At 47.3% G+C, this 19,130-nt stretch overlaps 1 protein-coding gene across 1 annotated transcript in view; it reads left to right on the plus strand.

Moving 5' to 3' along the window:
• The window catches only part of LOC148532314 (phospholipase B1, membrane-associated-like), a 243,485-nt gene that overhangs the window by 101,797 nt on the left and 122,558 nt on the right, over nt 1-19,130 (plus strand). Inside the window, exons 28-29 of the mRNA XM_088467994.1 lie at nt 9,347-9,442; nt 10,101-10,172. Coding sequence (XP_088324120.1) covers nt 9,347-9,442; nt 10,101-10,172 — 168 coding nt within the window. The remainder of the gene's footprint in view (nt 1-9,346; nt 9,443-10,100; nt 10,173-19,130) is intronic.

The following is a 19,130-nucleotide window of genomic DNA, read 5'->3' on the forward strand; positions in this document are numbered from 1 at the left end:
CGTATATAATCATAAAGCATTGAAGTAGACCTTGGCCTCCCCTTCCCACTCCTCACCACAGTATCTAAAACATTAACTTTATCCAGTTGATCAAGATGTGACAATGCTTTTAAAATATAACTTTTTACTTGAAAATATGCAAACACTGGAAAATTAATATTGGGATAGCGTTCCTTAAGTGTAGACAAAGACAGTATTGTAGAGCAGTCTTCATCTAAAAATTGATAAACCAAACTAAGTCCCTGGAGATTCCAATCCCTGAAAACTTTTACAGATATATCATCTTGTAAAGTAAAATCAGAAAAGATTGGTTTAAACAAAGACCTCGTGTGTGAAAGATTGAGTCGTTTCCTCAATAGTCGCCAAGCAGAGCAAGGAGTATTCAAAAGAGGGTTAAGTTTAATAACCGGATCAATGTGTAAGGGTGGGCTATGCAATACGTTAACCAATTACATTCAGGACTAAAGGCCTGATCTAAATCCCTATGTGCAAATTAACTGCTATTCCCTATCCAGTCCAGGACATATCTATAATTGGCTGCTATAGCATAATCCTGTGCACACGGCAGATTCACCCCTCCAAGTGATAGTGGTTGTTGTAACTTTAATAACGAAATTCTGGGTGCGTTTGCCAGCCCAAATAAATTTAGATAAAGCTCCATTAATTGTTTTAACATCATTTTTTGTTGGAAGAAAAGGAAGCATCTGTAGTGGATATAACAATCTGGGAAATTAGGTTATTTTATATAACTGGCATCTGCCCGTAAAAGATAAGGGCAGATGTTTCCATTTATCAAAATCTTGTGGCATCTGTTGAATAGAAAGCGTGATATTAGCTGAATATAAATTTTCCAACTTATTTGGAAATCTTAAGCCTAGATATGTCAAGTGACCTTGAGCCCAACGAAAAGGGAAATTGGTCTCCCCATTCCAGTCTGGCATCAGCATACAGTGCTAAAGCTTCAGTCTTATTAAAATTCACCAGAAAGCCTGAAATGTCATGGAAATCTTCTAATATTTTAATTAATGAGGGAAAGGCCCTCTTTGGTTCACTAAAATATAAAAGAAGGTCGTCTGCAAATGTTGACACCTTGATCGTACGATTACCCAATAAAATTCCTTTCCACAGATCGTTTTTAATAAATGTGCGTATTAAAGGATCCAAGGCAAGATCAAAAAGCAGTGGGGATAAAGGGCATCCCTGGCGTGTGCCTCTTGATAAATAAAAAGGAGAAGAATTCAATCCATTAATTGTCAGGAAGGCAGTGGGACGTGTATAAAGTAACCGCTGAAGGTGTAGGATACGTGATATATGTGACTAGGAAACGCGATTGAACGTCTTATCGGCATCACAGCTAACTATCACAGCCTCTCTATTATTTATTTGTTTAGCACGTGTCAAAGCTGCTATCAACAGGCGCACATTATGTACTGATGTACGACCCTTAACAAATCCAGTTTGTGCTGGATGGAGTATTCTAGGAAGAATGTTTTGAAGTTGCTGAGCTAATAATTTAGGAAACAATTTTAAATCCTGGTTCAGTAGCGAATTGGGTCTACAGGACTGATGTGGGGTCTTTTCCAGGTTTTGGCAATACTATAATTCTGGCCTCATTAAAACCATCTGGCGGGGCTTTCCCTCCAATAATAGCATTAAACAAGGACAGTAGATGTGGCATTAATTGAGTGGAAAGAATCTGATCATTTCTACTTCAGGGTCCATAGGGAGTCCACAGGGTTGACAGGGTATAGCTGGATCTGGATCCACAGGCACCATGCAGTTAAAGCTTTAGCTGCTCCCAGGATGCACTTGGGTCTGTCCTCCTCTATACCCCGCCCCCGAGCCACAGGCACGCCAGTTTCAGTTGGTGCCCGGCCAGAGTCGGGTCACCCTGCGCAGTGGGGCTGCAAGAGCAGCCCCCCAAAGCTTTTTAATTTTTTATAGAGCCTTGTTAATTTTTTATTTTTACTGGGCTCTTCAGAGTGGCAGCGAAGGACTGTCTGTGCAGATGCCCATGCTGCCGCTCTTACTCCCCGCTGGCGCCGCGACGCCAGTATTGCACTGGGGATCGCGGCGGGAGGCCAGAGTCCGTACTAGCCGGACTCTGGGGACCTCCCTGGACTGCTGCCGGAGACGCCAGGGAGTGACAGGTAAGCCGCGAGTCACTGATTAGTGGCGGCTCACGGGTGCCTGTAAGATGCAGTCCTATGCCCCCCCGGGGGAGCTAGCGGTGGCGGCGGGCTCCCCCTCCATCAGAGGAATAACCCGTCAGTCCACTAGACCACCAGGGTTATTTAGCGGCGAGCGGGATGCCGGCAACCCGGGGGTTAATAGCTAGCCAGGGGAGGAAGCCTTCCCTGTTTAGCGGCTCCTTCCCTTAGCTCAGCGCGCCTTTCAGCTCGTAGTCTGGCGTCGCTGAGCTGCAGTTACTCGGCCACTCCTCCTCTGAGGTCTCTGTGGGCCATTTTCTCTGTGGCAGCGCAGATCTCTCAGGGAGCACGTGGACCGGTCCCCCTGTGTACCGCTCCCTTGTTTTAGGACAGCGTACACAGCACTATAGCCCGCCCAGACACTGAATCTGGGCAGGTTGATTGTAGTGGAAAAGTGCAGTGAGTATATCTTTCTGCATTATATGTGACTTTTGCTAGTGCTGCCTGTCTGTGCTTATTTCTACTTACTGTCAGCCTATACCTAGCTCCCTTTCCTTCTCCGTAGCCCTGCAGGTGTGTGGGGGAGGGGCGTTTCTGCAGACCTCACTTATATAAATCACGTATTTGTGAGGTCCGTCACATACAGTTGTGTGCTTCACAGTGCCATATTGTGGGCTGTTGTTCAGCACACTGGTGAGTGCGCTTGATTCTGCTTTGTTGCCAGATATATTTATTCATATAATATATTTTGTCATGTCGAAAGAGGAGATTGAGCACTCCGTGGCTCCGGTGTTGGTCTCCTGCGGAAGCGGTTGTCACAGGATCGCCTGTGTAGACGGTGCCAGGTGGTTCGCCCATCAAAACCTCCTATGACGCAGGAACCACCATGGGCGATGTTTTCTCAGGTGCTGTTGTCTATTGCAGACCGTCTGTCGGTCCCGACTGCTGTTCCTACTAGGGCATTGCCCCAGCCGGCCATCCCCCATTCCCCGGGTGTCCCGCAATGATTGCGGAGCCCCCTCGGGTCTCAGTCTGATGTGGGTTACATATGTATATACAGGCTTCCCCTGTAACGCAGCAGTCTGTGGTGCCCTTCCAGGCCCCTGTGGCAGCTCCTCCACCCTGGGTGGATGTGCTCTCCAACTCAGTACAAAATTTGCGTCTTCGGCTTTTCAGTCAATGTTGCAGAGTGACATGCCTTCAAGGGCGTCAAAGCGCACACTAATGGCGCAGGCGGCACATTTATCCAACTTCGAGGGGTCCTCAGATGATGGGGAGGTTCATGAAGACACTGACTCGGACACATCGGTCCAGGAGGTAGATACCAAGTTGTCCATTAATGTGCGAGCACTGGTTAGGGCGGTGCGAGCCATTATCGTAGTTTCAACAAAACTAAGGTGGCTTCTGCGGTGTTTCCCCTGTCTGATCAGTTGACGGATCATATGGCGGTGGCTTGGCAGGCGCCCAGTAAGAGATTCCTGCCAGAGAAGCGATTGGCTTCTAATTATCCTTTTCCTGAGGCACATTGTAAAAAATGGGAAACTCCACCGGCGGTGGATTCCCATGTCACCCGTTTAATAAGGAGCGCTACTCTGCCATTACCGTCTATATCCTCGCTGAAAGATCCCACGGACAGAAAAGTTGAGACTTGCTTAAAGTCCATTTACTCCCTCTCAGGGGCAGTGGCCCGACCGTCCATGACCATCTCCTGGGTGGCCAAGGCCATTAAGGGTTGGGCCAACGCATTAGAGGATACATTTCCGGACGATGCTCCGGATGTCCAGAGGGCGTTGTTAGGACAGATGAGAGATGCTGCTTCCTACATTGGAGAAGCCTCTCTGGATGCTAGTCTGCTGACCTCTCGAGTATCGGCTGCAGCAGTGTCTGCCCGCCAATCCTTATGGCTGAGGTCCTGGAGAGCGGATGCTGATTCAAAGAAAGGTCAGGAGGCCTTACCTTTCAATGGAGAATTGCTATTTGGTCCGGACTTGGACAAAATAGTGGATACCCTGGCTAAATCCAAGTCAGCTTTCCTCCCTTCAGCAGCAACACCTGCCAAGGTCCGGAGCTCGGTCTTTTGTTCCTTTCGGGTTCAGGGTAAGGCAAAAGATCAGTCCTTCCCGAGGCAGTCGGCGGCTAAGACCACCTCTAAACCCAAGAAGTAAGCCTGGAGTGCTCGGCGCCGTTCTTCCAAGCAGGAGGATAAACCTGCTGCCTGATGGGACGGGCCTCCCTCTGGGGGACCTCAGAGTGGGAGGCCGACTTCCCCAATTCGCCCAGTGTTGGCACAATACCACCACGGATGCCTGGGTTCGAGAAGTAGTCTCTCAGGGGTATGCCCTGTCTTTTCGGTTCAGGCCGCCCCAACAGTTTTTTTGCACGAGTCCTTCTCTGGACAAGATTAAAGCTTCCCAGATTCAGGTGGCTATACAATCCTTGCTACAAGCAGGGGTCATTGTTCCCATTCCGCAGTCTCAACGCTGGACGGGGTACTATTCTACTCTGTTTCTGGTACAGAAGCCCAATGGTCTCATCGCCCTATCCTGAATTTGAAGTCTCTGAACAAATCCCTCAGAGTTCCCAAGTTCAGGATGGAAACGTTACGTTCCATCATTCTGGCGATGGAACCTGGGGATAACATGGTATCCCTGGATATCCAGGACGCCTATCTCCATGTGCCCATAGCACCTGCACACCAGCGGTATCTGAGGTTTGTATCCTGCAACATCACTACCAGTTTCGGGCGTTGCCTTTTGGCCTTTCCATGGCTCCGAGGGTGTTCACCAAGGTGATGGCAATTATGGCCACCCACCTTCGGGGCCAGGGTATACGGCTGCTGCCGTATCTGATGATCTTCTTCTGCTGGCGAGCTCCCCGGAAGTACTTCTTTGACATCTCCACCTGACCATTGCTTGTCTTCAGGCACACGGGTGGTTGATAAATTGGAAAAAGTCATCTCTGATCCCATCGCAACGGATGGTCCATTTGGGAGCCCTTCTGGATTGTCGTCAGCAGAGGTTTTTCCTGACTCCAGAAAAGGTGTCCTCCCTACAACTGAGGATACACAGTTGCCTGAGCAGTTGCAGGGTGTCGGTCCACTCGGCAATGAAAGTCCTAGGGTCCATGGTGTCGGCATTCGACATGGTGGAGTTTGCCCAGTTCCATTCCAGGCCCAAGGGGCAGATTCTATCTGAATGGAACGGGTTACCTCACCTGATCCGATCCTTGACACTGGTCTTGTCCCCGGAAGTGCGCCGGTCTCTAGCTTGGTGGCTTCAGACAGCTCATCTCATCGAGGGTCGCCCCTTTTGGATTCCGGACTGGGTGTTGCTCACAACAGATGCCAGTCTCCGGGGTTGGGGGGCAGTGACCAGCTCGTTGTCTCTTCAGGGCCGTTGGTCTGTGGAGGAAGCGGTTCTGCCCAACGTTCTGGAGCTGCGGGCCGTGTACGGGGCTCTGCTGTCTTCCGGCACCGCTCTTCACAGAAGGGCGGTACAGGTGCAATCCGACAATGCCACCACGGTGGCATACATCAATCACCAGGGAGGAACTCGCAGTCGGGCGGCAATGTTAGAGGTGTCTTGCATCCTGGCTTGGGCGGAGTGCCACCTTCCTGCGATCTCGGCAGTCTTCATCCTGGGAGTCCTCAACTGGGATGCGGACTTCCTCAGCCGTCACGACATGCACCCAGGGGAATGGTCGCTTCACCCAGAGGTGTTTCAACTTCTCGTGGACAAATGGGGATTGCCGGAGTTGGACCTGATGGCCTCCTGTCACAACTACAAGTTGCCCGTTTACGGCTCAAGGACAAGGGACGCAGGCGCAAGTCTGGTGGACGCGCTGTCGGTGAAGTGGACATTTTACCTAGCGTACCTGTTTCCTCCGATCTCCCTGCTGCCTCGGGTACTAAGAAAAATCAAACAGAACGGAGGTATGTTTCTGCTAGTGGCTCCAGCGTGGCCCAGACGTCCTTGGTACTCCGACCTCTTAAGGTCCCGGGGATTTTCGAGCTCTGTCATCAGTACCATGCTCAGGGCGTGTAAACCTGCCTCCGCTCGGATTTACCACAGGGTGTGGCACACTTACTTTCAGTGGTGTGAGTTCAGAAACTTTGATCCGCAGGTGTTCAGGGTTTCTAGGATTTTGGCATTTCTCCAGTCATGTCTTGACCTGGGCTTACGTCTGGCTTCCCTGAAGGTTCATGTGTCAGCTCTGTCTGTGTGGTTCCAACGTAGGATCGCTACACTGCCTGATGTTCACACCTTTTTCTAGGGTGTTCTTCGAATCCAGCCTCCCTTTGTGCCTCCAGTGGCTTCGTGGGACTTGGCAGTGGTTCTTCGGGTCCTGCAGGGACCTCCATTTGAGCCTCTTGAGTCAGTTGACCTCAAGTGGTCAACACTTAAGACTGTTTTTCTCCTGGCTATTGCTTCAGCCAGGAGGGTATCTGAGTTGGGGGCGCTTTCCTGTAGTCCCCCCTTCTTCATTTTTCACCAGGACAGAGCGGTGCTTCGCACTCATCCTGAGTTTTTGCCTAAAGTTGTCTCTAAGTTCCTCATCAATCAGGAACTTGTGGTGCCAGCTTTTCAGTCACCTGACCTTACAGCTCATGAAGCTTTGTTGGACGTTGTCCGTGCTCTCAGAATTTATGTGGACCGGACTGTTTCTGTTAGAAAATCCGATTCTTTGTTTGTCCTCTTTGGTTTTCACAGGAGGGGTTGGCCTGCCAACAAACAAACTGTTGCCCGTTGGCTTTGTTCTGTTATTAGTGAGGCTTATATACAGGAAGGTTTACCTATCCCAGCCTCTGTTAAGGCTCATTCCACTCGGTCTGTGGGTCCTTCTTGGGCTGCTAGACGTGGTGCCTCCGCTGTTCAGCTGTGCAAGGCAGCCACTTGGTCTTCAATTCAGACGTTTTTGAGGTTTTATGCGTTTGACACCTTCGCCTCTCAGGATGCATCCTTTGGGCCCAGGATTCTCCTTTCTGCACAGGAGCGTCCCTGCCCTTAGTTGAACTGCTTTGGGACATCCCCAAGGTCAACCCTGTGTACCCCCTATGGACCCTGAAGTAGAAAACAGGAGATATGTTAAGAACTTACCTTTGTTATCTCTGTTTCTACGAAGTCCATAGGGTCCACAGGGTGCCCGCCCTGACGCTCCTGGCTTCAAATGGGCTGTGTGGCTGGTCACCGGTTTTTCCATCTCCCATTTCTGGGAGTATGGTTTCTTGTGTGTTCCAGTCTTCCTTCTCTCTGTTTAGTCTCCTCCTCCGCCTTGGCTGCTTACCAACTGGGGTGCCTGTGGCTCGGGGGCGGGGTATAGAGGAGGACGGACCCAAGTGCATCCTGGGAGCAGCTAAAGCTTTAACTGCGTGGTGCCCGTGGATCCAGATCCAGCTATATCCCAAGGTCAACCCTGTGGACCCTATGGACTTCGTAGAAACAAAGGTAAGTTCTTACCATATCTCCTGTTATTCTGCTCCAAAACCATCAGGTCCCGGAGTCTTGCCTTTAGATAATGTCTTAATTAATGGTAACAGTTCCAACTCCGTTACCGGTTCTACTAAAGATTCTCTTTCCTCCTCTGTTAAGATTGGTAAACCTGCCTCTCTCAAAAACATCATAGATAACGCAGGAGATTCAGGGGCGCCATGTATAATTGTTTATAGTATTGTTGAAACTGTTCCGAAATATCAGATGAACCATTAACATAAGCACCCAAATTATTCTGTAGTTGAAGAATATGCGAAGATGTATTATGAGCTTTGACTAAATTAGCCAGTAATCTACCAGATTTATTGCATCCTAGAAAAAATTTGTTACGTTGAATATTATGTGAATATTGGGCACGTTCTTCACCCAAAAGATCATATTCAGTTTTAGCTTCCACATATCTCTGTCTATTTTCAGGTGTCTCACTCAAAATTAGTGAATCATATGTTTCGGTTAAGTGTTTAGTAGATGTATCTAGTTTAGAGGCGAGTAACTTACGTTTCCTGGCCACATACTCCATAATTTGTCCTCGAAGCACTGGCTTCGAGGCAGCCCAAAATAGCTTAACATCGTCCATATGCTCAATATTATCATCTGCATAATTACAAAACGCTCCCTCTAAATGGGTGCGGAAATCAATTGATTTACTTAAATATGCAGGAAATCTCCACTTATATGAAGTAAAAATAGGGGATTGTAATGAACGGGTGAACCATATCGGAGCATGGTCTGAAACTGCTATGGGTGCTATCCCAGATGACTCTACCTTTTGACATAAAGAGCGAGATAATAACCAAAAATCAATTCGTGAGAAGGTGTGGTGTGGATGTGAATAAAAGGTATACTCACGAGATACTGGATTCTTACATCTCCACGGGTCACATAGTTGTAATGAATCTATTAACAACTCTACAAGGGATTCCAAGGCCTCTCTGTCTCTACCTGGTATATTAGATCTTTCTAAACACTGTTCACGTTTTATTTTATTATGTCATGGAATTAAAAGGGGTTTATTTGGGAACTCTTACCACTGATCAACACAAAATACTCTGCACGGTAAAATAAACACAAAAAATACAAATCATCATCCATTGTATAAGAATTTACACCTTTATCTAAATGTAGCTATGTAAATCCTGGAGCAATCAGTTATCTTCAGAGGTCACATAATTCCATAATGTATGATTAAAGAGTTTCAAATAATTTCAATATAAATACTGTTATGTTAGATGCCCCACAGTTATTTAGATAGTGAGTTAGTGTGTTTCCAAACAAGCTTCACCGTGAAGACCAAAGAACATTCACATCAAATTATAGAAAATCTTACTGTGAAGCTCCAATTAGGGGGAGAATATAAGAAGATTTCAAAGACTTTTAATATACACTGATGTACTGTCAAGCTCAACATAAATAAAATTGGCAAAATTTTTTCAAAAAGTCTAAATATGTTTTAGTGGCACTTTATTGTATGTCCATGCACATACTCACACACATTAACAAGCACATAGACACATGCACACTTACTTCCTCTGTCCTCCACCATTTGTCTTTTTATTAGTATCAGATTTTGTTTTATATTGCTTTATAATTCTGCATTTACAACACATTGTATCTCAGTAATAAAAAAAACAGACGCCAGCGTTTCCGGCAGTAACGCCTCTCAAGTTGGGATCTCACCTGCAGTGTTTGTTTATGTCTTACATCTAGGATGGATCTCCTGACAGAACCTTCATGTCTCCAGATTGCTTCCATTTTGGAGAGAAAGCCCACGCCCAGAGTGCCCGCAGCTTGTGGAAAAACATGGTGAGTTCATCATGGTGTGAAGTGTTCCTTTGTGACACCTCCTTCCTGGTCCCCACTTCTACGTCAGCGAGACTGGTCCTCATCTTGAGCTTTAGGCCTAACATCAGCCCAAGACAAACCCTAAATCCTGTGATATCCAAGTTCTAAGACTGTGATGAAAACCAAAACGGTCATCTTGATTCTAGATCAAAGCTTCTCAAAACTAGTCCTTAGGACACACTATGTTTTCCATATATCTTTGCTAGAGCACAGGTGTACAAAATTCATTACTGACTGACACTTTTTAAAAGATCCACAGGTGGTTCTAATTAATTCTCTTGTGATTCTGAGAGGAGGCCTGGAAAACATGCACTTTTTGTGTGTCCCTAGGACTGGATTTGAGAAACACTGTTCTAGATGTTAGTACAGTATAACTGTGCCACAAGATTTGGACTATACTGATATAATCTGTATATTGCTCTATGCCAATATTCTTGTTTCAGAATAATTGAAATGCCCACTGTATTCCACCACTCACCCAATTTTTGGGGGACAGTTACTTTTCCCGCTGAGTAAAAGATACATGGCCTATGAAGTACTGAATTGCAATTGTAGTATTGTGTAAAGTATGTTTCATAAAGTCAACTATTATAATAATATATTTGCTGTGTTCTCCTAGCTGGAACCTGTCGGCAAGAAGACCAATAGCCAGGAAATGAATGACGATATCACTATTGAGTGCCCCCCTCTGGTAAGAAAAGTGCAGGACATACAGAGATACAATTAATGGCATGAATTGAATTGGAGAGGTCTGCATAGTATAACACACATTTGTATATTTCTGTGGTATTATAGGGACTATTGATTGGTGCTCATCCCACTTCAGAAGTGCACTGGGGCTGTTATCAGAGATGAAGGGTGGAGGGTGGAGCTTGTGTTGTGTGAGGGCTATCAGAGATGAATTGTGATGAGCATGTGCTGCCTGGCTGTTATCAGAGATGGATTGGGATGAGCATGTGCAGCATGGTTGTTATCAGAGATGAAGTGGGATGAGCATCAGCTGCCTGGCTGTTATCAGAGATGGATTGGGATGAGCATGTGCTGCCTGGCTGTTATCAGAGATGGATTGGGATGAGCATGTGCTGCCTGGCTGTTATCAGAGATGAAGTGGGATGAGCATGTGCAGCATGGTTGTTATCAGAGATGAAGTGGGATGAGCATGTGCTGCCTGGCTGTTATCAGAGAGGAAGTGGGATGAGCACGTGCTGCCTGGCTGTTATCAGAGATGAGTTGGGATGAGCATGTGCTGCCTGGCTGTTATCAGAGATGAGTTGGGATGAGCATGTGCTGCCTGGCTGTTATCAGAGATGAATTGTGATGAGCATGTGCTGCCTGGCTGTTATCAGAGATGGATTGGGATGAGCATGTGCTGCCTGGATGTTATCAGAGATGGATTGGGATGAGCATGTGCTGCCTGGTTGTTATCAGAGATGAGTTGGGATGAGCATGTGCTGCCTGGCTGTTATCAGAGAGGAAGTCGGATGAGCATGTGCTGTCTGGCTGTTATCAGAGATGAAGTGGGATGAGCATGTGCTGCATGGCTGTTATCAGAGATGAAGTGGGATGAGCATGTGCTGCCTGGCTGTTATCAGAGAGGAAGTCGGATGAGCATGTGCTGTCTGGCTGTTATCAGAGATGAAGTGGGATGAGCATGTGCTGCATGGCTGTTATCAGAGATGAAGTGGGATGAGCATGTGCTGCCTGGCTGTTATCAGAGAGGAAGTGGGATGAGCACGTGCTGCCTGGCTGTTATCAGAGATGAGTTGGGATGAGCATGTGCTGCCTGGCTGTTATCAGAGATGAGTTGGGATGAGCATGTGCTGCCTGGCTGTTATCAGAGATGAATTGTGATGAGCATGTGCTGCCTGGCTGTTATCAGAGATGGATTGGGATGAGCATGTGCTGCCTGGATGTTATCAGAGATGGATTGGGATGAGCATGTGCTGCCTGGTTGTTATCAGAGATGAAGTGGGATGAGCATGTGCTGCCTGGCTGTTATCAGAGATGAGTTGGGATGAGCATGTGCTGCCTGGCTGTTATCAGAGAGGAAGTCGGATGAGCATGTGCTGTCTGGCTGTTATCAGAGATGAAGTGGGATGAGCATGTGCTGCATGGCTGTTATCAGAGATGAAGTGGGATGAGCATGTGCTGCCTGGCTGTTATCAGAGATGAATTGTGATGAGCATGTGCAGCATGGTTGTTATCAGAGATGGATTGGGATGAGCATGTGCTGCCTGGCTGTTATCAGAGATGGATTGGGATGAGCATGTGCTGCCTGGCTGTTATCAGAGATGGTGGGATGAGCATGTGCAGCATGGTTGTTATCAGAGATGAAGTGGGATGAGCATGTGCTGCCTGGCTGTTATCAGAGAGGAAGTGGGATGAGCACGTGCTGCCTGGCTGTTATCAGATATGAGTTGGGATGAGCATGTGCTGCCTGGCTGTTATCAGAGATGAGTTGGGATGAGCATGTGCTGCCTGGCTGTTATCAGAGATGAATTGTGATGAGCATGTGCTGCCTGGCTGTTATCAGAGATGGATTGGGATGAGCATGTGCTGCCTGGCTGTTATCAGAGATGGATTGGGATGAGCATGTGCTGCCTGGCTGTTATCAGAGATGAAGTGGGATGAGCATGTGCTGCCTGGCTGTTATCAGAGATGAGTTGGGATGAGCATGTGCTGCCTGGCTGTTATCAGAGAGGAAGTGGGATGAGCGTATGCTGTCTGGCTGTTATCAGAGATGAAGTGGGATGAGCATGAGCTGCCTGGCTGTTATCAGAGATGAAGTGGGATGAGCATGTGCTGCCTGGCTGTTATCAGAGATGAAGTGGGATGCGCATGTGCTGCCTGGCTGTTATCAGAGATGAAGTGGGATGAGCATGTGCTGCCTGGCTGTTATCAGAGTTGAAGTGGGATGATCATGTGCTGCCTGGCTGTTATCAGAGATGAAGTGGGATGAGCATGTGCTGCCTGGCCGTTATCAGAGATGAAGTGGGATGAGCATGTGCTGCCTGGCTGTTATCAGAGATGAATTGGGATGAGCATGTGCTGCTTGGCTGTTACCAGAAATGAAGTGGGCTGAGCACGTGTTGCCTGGCTGTTATCAGAGAGGAAGTGGTACTGTAAGAGCATGTGCTGGTCCGCCCCCGTGAGAGATGGCTGCAGTCTGAGACAGCTCCCTTATAGCTGCAGCTTTTACACTGCTCCCAGACCTCCTGAGGGTCTGAAAAGTCGGGACTTTGCCAACGCTATTGTAAGGAACATTTTGGCTGTGCATGGAGAAGTATTTTACACCTCTCATGCCCCCTAAACATCAGCGCCAGAAGCAAGAAAAGGTGAGGGGTGAATCAAAGATGGCCACAACTCACACACAATCACCACACCCAGCCACCTCTGCCTCTCCCTCTTCCTCACAGACTGCTTCTAAGGCCCTGGAAACCCCTCCTCATGCTTTAGCCACTTGTGCTGACATAGTTCAAGCTATTAAAAGAACCATGGCTCCTCTGATGCAGGAACAAGCTGAGTCTTTTAAACAAGCACTCCAGGAAGCTAATCACAATATACTGCAGCTTACACAGAGGGCGCAATCTAATGAAACTAAGGTGGGGGAGGTTTTCCATGATGTTTTTCTACTGAAGCAACAACATGATGCCTTACAGAAAGAACATTATCAAATTCTTAACAAGCTCGATGATTTAGAAAACCGCTAAAGGAGAAACAATTTGCGCATAGTCGGCCTCCCAGAGTCACTTAAAGGTGACGCACTTACTCGTTTTCTCACCACCTCTCTGTTGGATATGCTTGATATACGGGACTCCTGTGGCGACATTGTGATAGAACGTGCTCACCATATCGGCCCACTGCGAGACAACCCGGAGGTTCGCCCTCGAGTGACCATCTTTCGCTGTCTGAATTTTCTCCACCGTGAGGCAATATGGCAAGCTTCCAGAAAGCATCGCATGCTTACATGGGATGGTCGCAAGATCTTCAAATTCCAGGACTATTCGGCAGAGGTCACAAGAGCCCACAAAGCTTTTAATCAGGTGTGTGCTAACCTGGTTAAGGATCATCGCCGCTTTGCCCTGCTGTTCCCAGCTCGTCTACGTATATTTACTGCGGACTCCTCCGTGGACTTTTCTTCTGCAGAGGACGCTGCTGCATTTCTTCGTAAGGAGACTGAAATGGCTGCTGACGATTCTTGCTCCCATATGGACTCTCAGGGCTGACATATAGGTTCTATAAGTTTCATTATCCTCTACCTTTTTATATTGCTTATTATCACGGAGGTTTAGATCTCTCTATATAGATTGTTCCTGATTTTTTGATCTATGTATGTGATTATTTTTTGCTGTTTAGTGATGTAATTGTTTCAATTACTTAAATTATTTATGCCATATAATTTGTTGTGTTATATTATTGTCGCTGGCGGTGGCGACTGTCCTGACAATATGTTTGCACATTGTTCCACCCCCATTGTTTATGTTGATGGCTGGTCTATGTTTATGCATATGAGTGAACTGCTCAGATTTAGCTGAAGCTTCCTGGAGCCTTATTCACTGCTCTCCTATTTGTGTTTACTGATATATTCCATATATACACCGGGAAGTCCTGGCCTGATGGCTTGCAAGGACTCATGTTCCTTGCCCTGGTTTTATTTTATTTTTTTCTCCATGTATGTTTTTTTTTCTCTCTTTTTTTTTCTCATTATTACTTTGTACCCCATTTCCCTATCCCAGCAGCGTCGCAGAGTCTCTAGAGCTTTTACTATTTCCAAGTGATTATCTTATCAGCAGTATGTCATGTTTCATAACCGTTCATAAAGGTTTTTTTCAGGTTCTATAGGGTAAATTATGCCCTTATATGGACTCCTCACTTATTTTTAGTGGAGACTTTAACATGGTCTTCTCCCCTTACATGGATAGACAGCAGCCTCCTTCCAGACACCGTGCTGCCCGTCCCTAGGCCTCCCTTCCCTGGAATCGGAATTACGCCTGATAGACGTGTGGCGAGTACTCCACCCTACAGATAGAGAATTCACTTGTTTGTCTGCTGCCCACGACACACTGTCCCGTATAGACTACACATTACTTTCAGACTCTTTGCTTTGCAGAGTGGATGATGCAGGTATAGAGCCCATCGGTGTCAGAGTTCAGCCGGGGATTGGCCGTCCCTTACCGTCCCGCCGGCTTCCTCTGACTTCCCGGGCAGTCGGGCGGCTGGCGCGGCGAAGTGGGAGGAGCTGAGCATTCACCCTGTAGCTGTGGTGTCAGGCGACCCGGTGAGCGGGGATCGCAGTTTCCGTCATGGGGGCCGCCATGACACTTTCCCTATGTCAGTACTTCCTTCCCTGAGTGGCCCGGCTGGTCAGCTGACACTGTGGGCCTATCAGCAGGCTTCCAGGGTATATATCCGGCTCCTGTGCTCCAGGTAGTTGCCTGAACAATCATTGTCGCCGCTAGTGTAACTAGAGGAGTCTCGTTCCAGGTTCCCGTGCTTCCAGTGTGTTTCTTCCAGAGCTTCTAAGCTATCTCACCACAGTGCCTTTACTATCAACAGCCTGTGCGCAAGTTTAACCTCCATCTCTCCACAGTGCCTTTACTAGCAACAGCCTGTGTGAAAGCTAACCTCCATCTCTCCACAATGCCTTTACTAATCAACAGCCTGTGTGCAAGTTTAACCTCCATCTCTCCACAGTGCCTTTACTAAGCAACAGCCTGTGTGCAAGTTAACCCTGCATCTGACCACAGTGCTTTACCATCACAGCCTGTGTGCAAGTTAACCCTTCATCTCATCACAGTGCTTTTACCATCACAGTCTGTGTGCAAGTTAACCCTTCATCTTACCGCAGTGCTTTTACCATCACAGTCTGTGTGCAAGTTAACCCTTCATCTTACCGCAGTGCTTTTACCATCACAGCCTGTGTGCAAGTTAACCCTTCATTTCATCGCAGAGCTTTTACCATCACAGCCTGTGTGCAAGTTAACCCTTCATCTCATCGCAGTGCTTTCACCATCACAGCCTGTGTGCAGGTTAACCCTTCGTCTCATTGCACCCTAGTGCATGATCTCCGGCTGGCAATCCGGTATATACTTCATGGGATATCCAGCTGTTACCTCAGCCTACCAATAAATCTCCACACCTCTCTAGCTAGCACCTCAAGTGCCTTTCTCCAGCCAGGAGTTCTATCCCACTCCCCATGTGCCTATTCCAGGCATTACCCTTGGGCCACGGGTGTTTTGATTCTCTTTTCCCTGCACGCCTTGGTCACCAAGTCAAAGGACCACGACCTGCTTACAGGGAGCCACATAAGCCCATATCCCGCTTGGAGGGGTCCCTGGCGAACACCTCCTTGTGAGTTAGACTCCGCACCATTGACTAGGTCTAGCCAACGACCAAGACTTGTGGATGCGGAGATCATACGTCCAGGCCCTTCGCCTTCACCTCCTCCCAAAGCCTCAGACCTCGGCTTTCAAAAACCTGCCGCCCAGCGTGACAGTTTGTTCAGGCCAAATGGAAGCCACAGGTGCCCAAGGTACTGGGAATCTTCAAGAGTTAACAAGCCATATGGATAACCAAGAGGTGGCACAGCGACATGTGGCTCAGTACCTGCAAGAATTGTCCGGACAGTTAATGACCATACAAAATACACTGGCATCTATGTCCACAGCCTCGCCACCTGTCGTTCCTGCTGGTTCTCCAGGGTTACCTCAAGGGGCTACGCCACAGAAGTCTCGTCTCCACTTGGCCACCCCTGAAAGGTTTGATGGTACTCCCCAATATTGTCGTGGTTTCATAAACCAATGTGAAATCCAGTTTGAGTGCCTCCCCCAGAATTTCCCTACCTCCCGGTCTAAGGTCGCCTATGTTATTTCATTACTGACTGGGGCTGCATTGGACTGGGTTTCCCCTCTTTGGGAACGGGCTGATCTGTTAGTTTCTAGATACGAAGACTTTGTGACAGCCTTCAAATGGATTTTTGATGAGCCCGGCAGATCGGTTTCTGCTTCCTCCGACTTACTCCATGTCCGCCAAGGTTCTCGCTCAGTGGGACAGTATGTGGTGCAGTTTCAGACCCTTGCATTGGAACTTAGATGGAACGAAGAAGCACTCAAAGCAGCCTTCCTCCATGGGTTGTCCGAAAGGATGAAAGACGAATTAGCATCCAGGGATTTACCTACGTCTTTTTCTGAGACTATTTCCCTCTGCATAAAGATTGATTTACGCCATAGGGAGCGGTGGGGTAATAGAGGTCATGGGGATCGCCCTCGAGATTGTCCGGCCTCAGGAAGTCAATCCTATTCCCCCACCTCCAGGGGTGAGGAACCTATGCAGATCAACAGAACCAGGCTAACCACGGCCGAACGCAATCGGCGCTTTCAAAATAAATTGTGTTTTTTTTGCGCTGCCCCTGAGCACATCTTAAAGAATTGTCCCCTGCTGGCGGGAAATGCGAGACCCTAGTTGATGTCGGGAGCATTCAGTTAGGGGTCATTTTTAAGCACTCCCAATTAACTGACAGTTTATTGCCTGTATCTCTTTCCCACCAGTTCAGGACAAGGGATGTTAAAGCCATTATAGATTCCGGTGCTGCAGGAAATTTTATTTCCAAATCTTTAATCCAGTCCCTTGGTATTTCGGTGGTACCTTTACCTGACAAATTACTGCTCTCCGGTGTAGATGGTAAACCCGTGCTAGGTGAATCCATATCCTTGAAATCCCAGCCCGTGACCCTCAGGGTTGGTTGCCTGCACCAAGAGACCATTGAATTTCTCATACTTCCTAACTCTGCTTACGAGCTGGTTCTAGGTTTACCGTGGTTAAGGAAGCATAGTCCTACTTTTGATTGGTCCAATATGCAAATTGTATCATGGGGACCAAACTGTTTCCATCGGTGCCTAACCCAAGTACTTCCTGTATGTACCCACTCTGTGCACCCCAGTACAGGTGCAAAGTTTCCCCCGACCGACAAGCCAAAAGATCCTTCTGTCTCCAGTCTACCACAAGCATATCAAGATTTTGCCGATGTCTTCTGTGAGCAGGCTGCTGATCAACTCCCTCCTCATCAGTCATGGGATTGTGGAATAGAACTTCTCCCGGGGAAGATTCCCCCTCGGGGCCGGACCTATCCTTTGTCAGTTCCAGAAACAGCCGCCATGGCAACTTACATTAAGGAAAATCTAGCCTAAGGGTTCATACGGCCTTCCTCCTCCCCTGCAGGGGCAGGGTTCTTTTTTGTGAGCAAGAAGGATGGAGGCCTCCGGCCCTGTATAGACTACCATGGCCTCAACCAAATTACTGTAAAAAAATCGGTATCCATTACCTTTAATTCCTGAGCTTTTCGACAAGGTTCGTGGAGCTAAATTGTTCTCTAAACTAGATTTGATACGAATCAAAGCTGGGGATGAGTGGAAGACCACTTCAATACCAGAGATGGTCATTTCGAATATCTGGTAATGCCTTTTGGACTCTGCAATGCGCCGGGTATATTCCAAGGCTATGTAAATGAAATCTTTCGGGACATTCTCTACAGCTTTGTCATCGTCTATTTAGATGATATTCTAATCTTTTCTAGGGATCTCCAAACTCATTGCCAACATGTTCGAGAAGTTCTAGTTCACCTTCGAAAACACCACCTTTATGGAAAGTTATCCAAGTGTCTCTTTGAACAAACCACAGTTCCTTTCCTAGGACATATAACTTTTGGGGAAACCATTCAGATGGATCCAGAGAAACTGAAGGCAATCTCTGAATGGCCATTACCAAAATCTTTAAAAGCTACCCAACGTTTTTTGGGATTTTCAAACTATTATAGGCGGTTCATACCGAATTTTTCCACTCTGGTGTCTCCCATTACTAGTCTCTAACATGGAAGGCCGCTAACCCAGCCCAGTGGCCGAACTCAGCCATACAGGCCTTCCAGAGATTGAAAGAGGCATTCTCTACTGCCCCTATCCTTTGCCAACCCCAACTGGATAAACCATATTTTGTGGAAGTGGATGCCTCTTCGGTGGGTGTAGGGACGGTATTATGCCAAATTTCCAGTGACGGGAAGAAACATCCATGTGGATACTTCTCTCGTAAATTTTCCTCTGCAGAGAAAAACTATGCGTTTGGAGATCAAGAACTCCTAGCTATGCGTCTGGCGTTAATGGAGTGGCGTCATCTCTTGGAGGGGGCCAAGTTTCCAGTTACCATTATTACTGACCATAAAAACTTAATTTACCTTTAGACGGCTCATCGCTTAAACGCCAGGCAGACCCGCTGGTCCTTGTTTTTCTCAAGGTTTAACATTAAGCTTCAATTTTGCCCCGGTAATTTGAACAAAAAAGCGGATGCTCTCTCCCGGTCTTTTCTACTCGACACACAGGAAGAAGATCATCTGAGATCTCGCCCAATCCTGGATCCTATGGTCTTCGCTTCAACTCAAATATTGACTCTGCCTCCAGGGAAAATTTTTGTGACTCCCGAATTACGGAAAAAGTTGTTAATCTGGGCTCATAGTTCTCTATTTGCTGAGCATTCTGGTATTTTCAAAACATACAAGTTTCTTCAGCATTCTTATTGGTGGCCCTCGATGAGAAAAGATGTTCAAGAATTTATTTTGTCATGTGTAAAATGCTCACAGCATAAAGTTTCTCGCAAAAAAAGT

Source organism: Taudactylus pleione, unplaced genomic scaffold (genome assembly GCF_031769625.1).
Source record: "Taudactylus pleione unplaced genomic scaffold, aTauple2 ptg000079l, whole genome shotgun sequence".
NCBI lineage: Eukaryota > Metazoa > Chordata > Amphibia > Anura > Myobatrachidae > Taudactylus > Taudactylus pleione.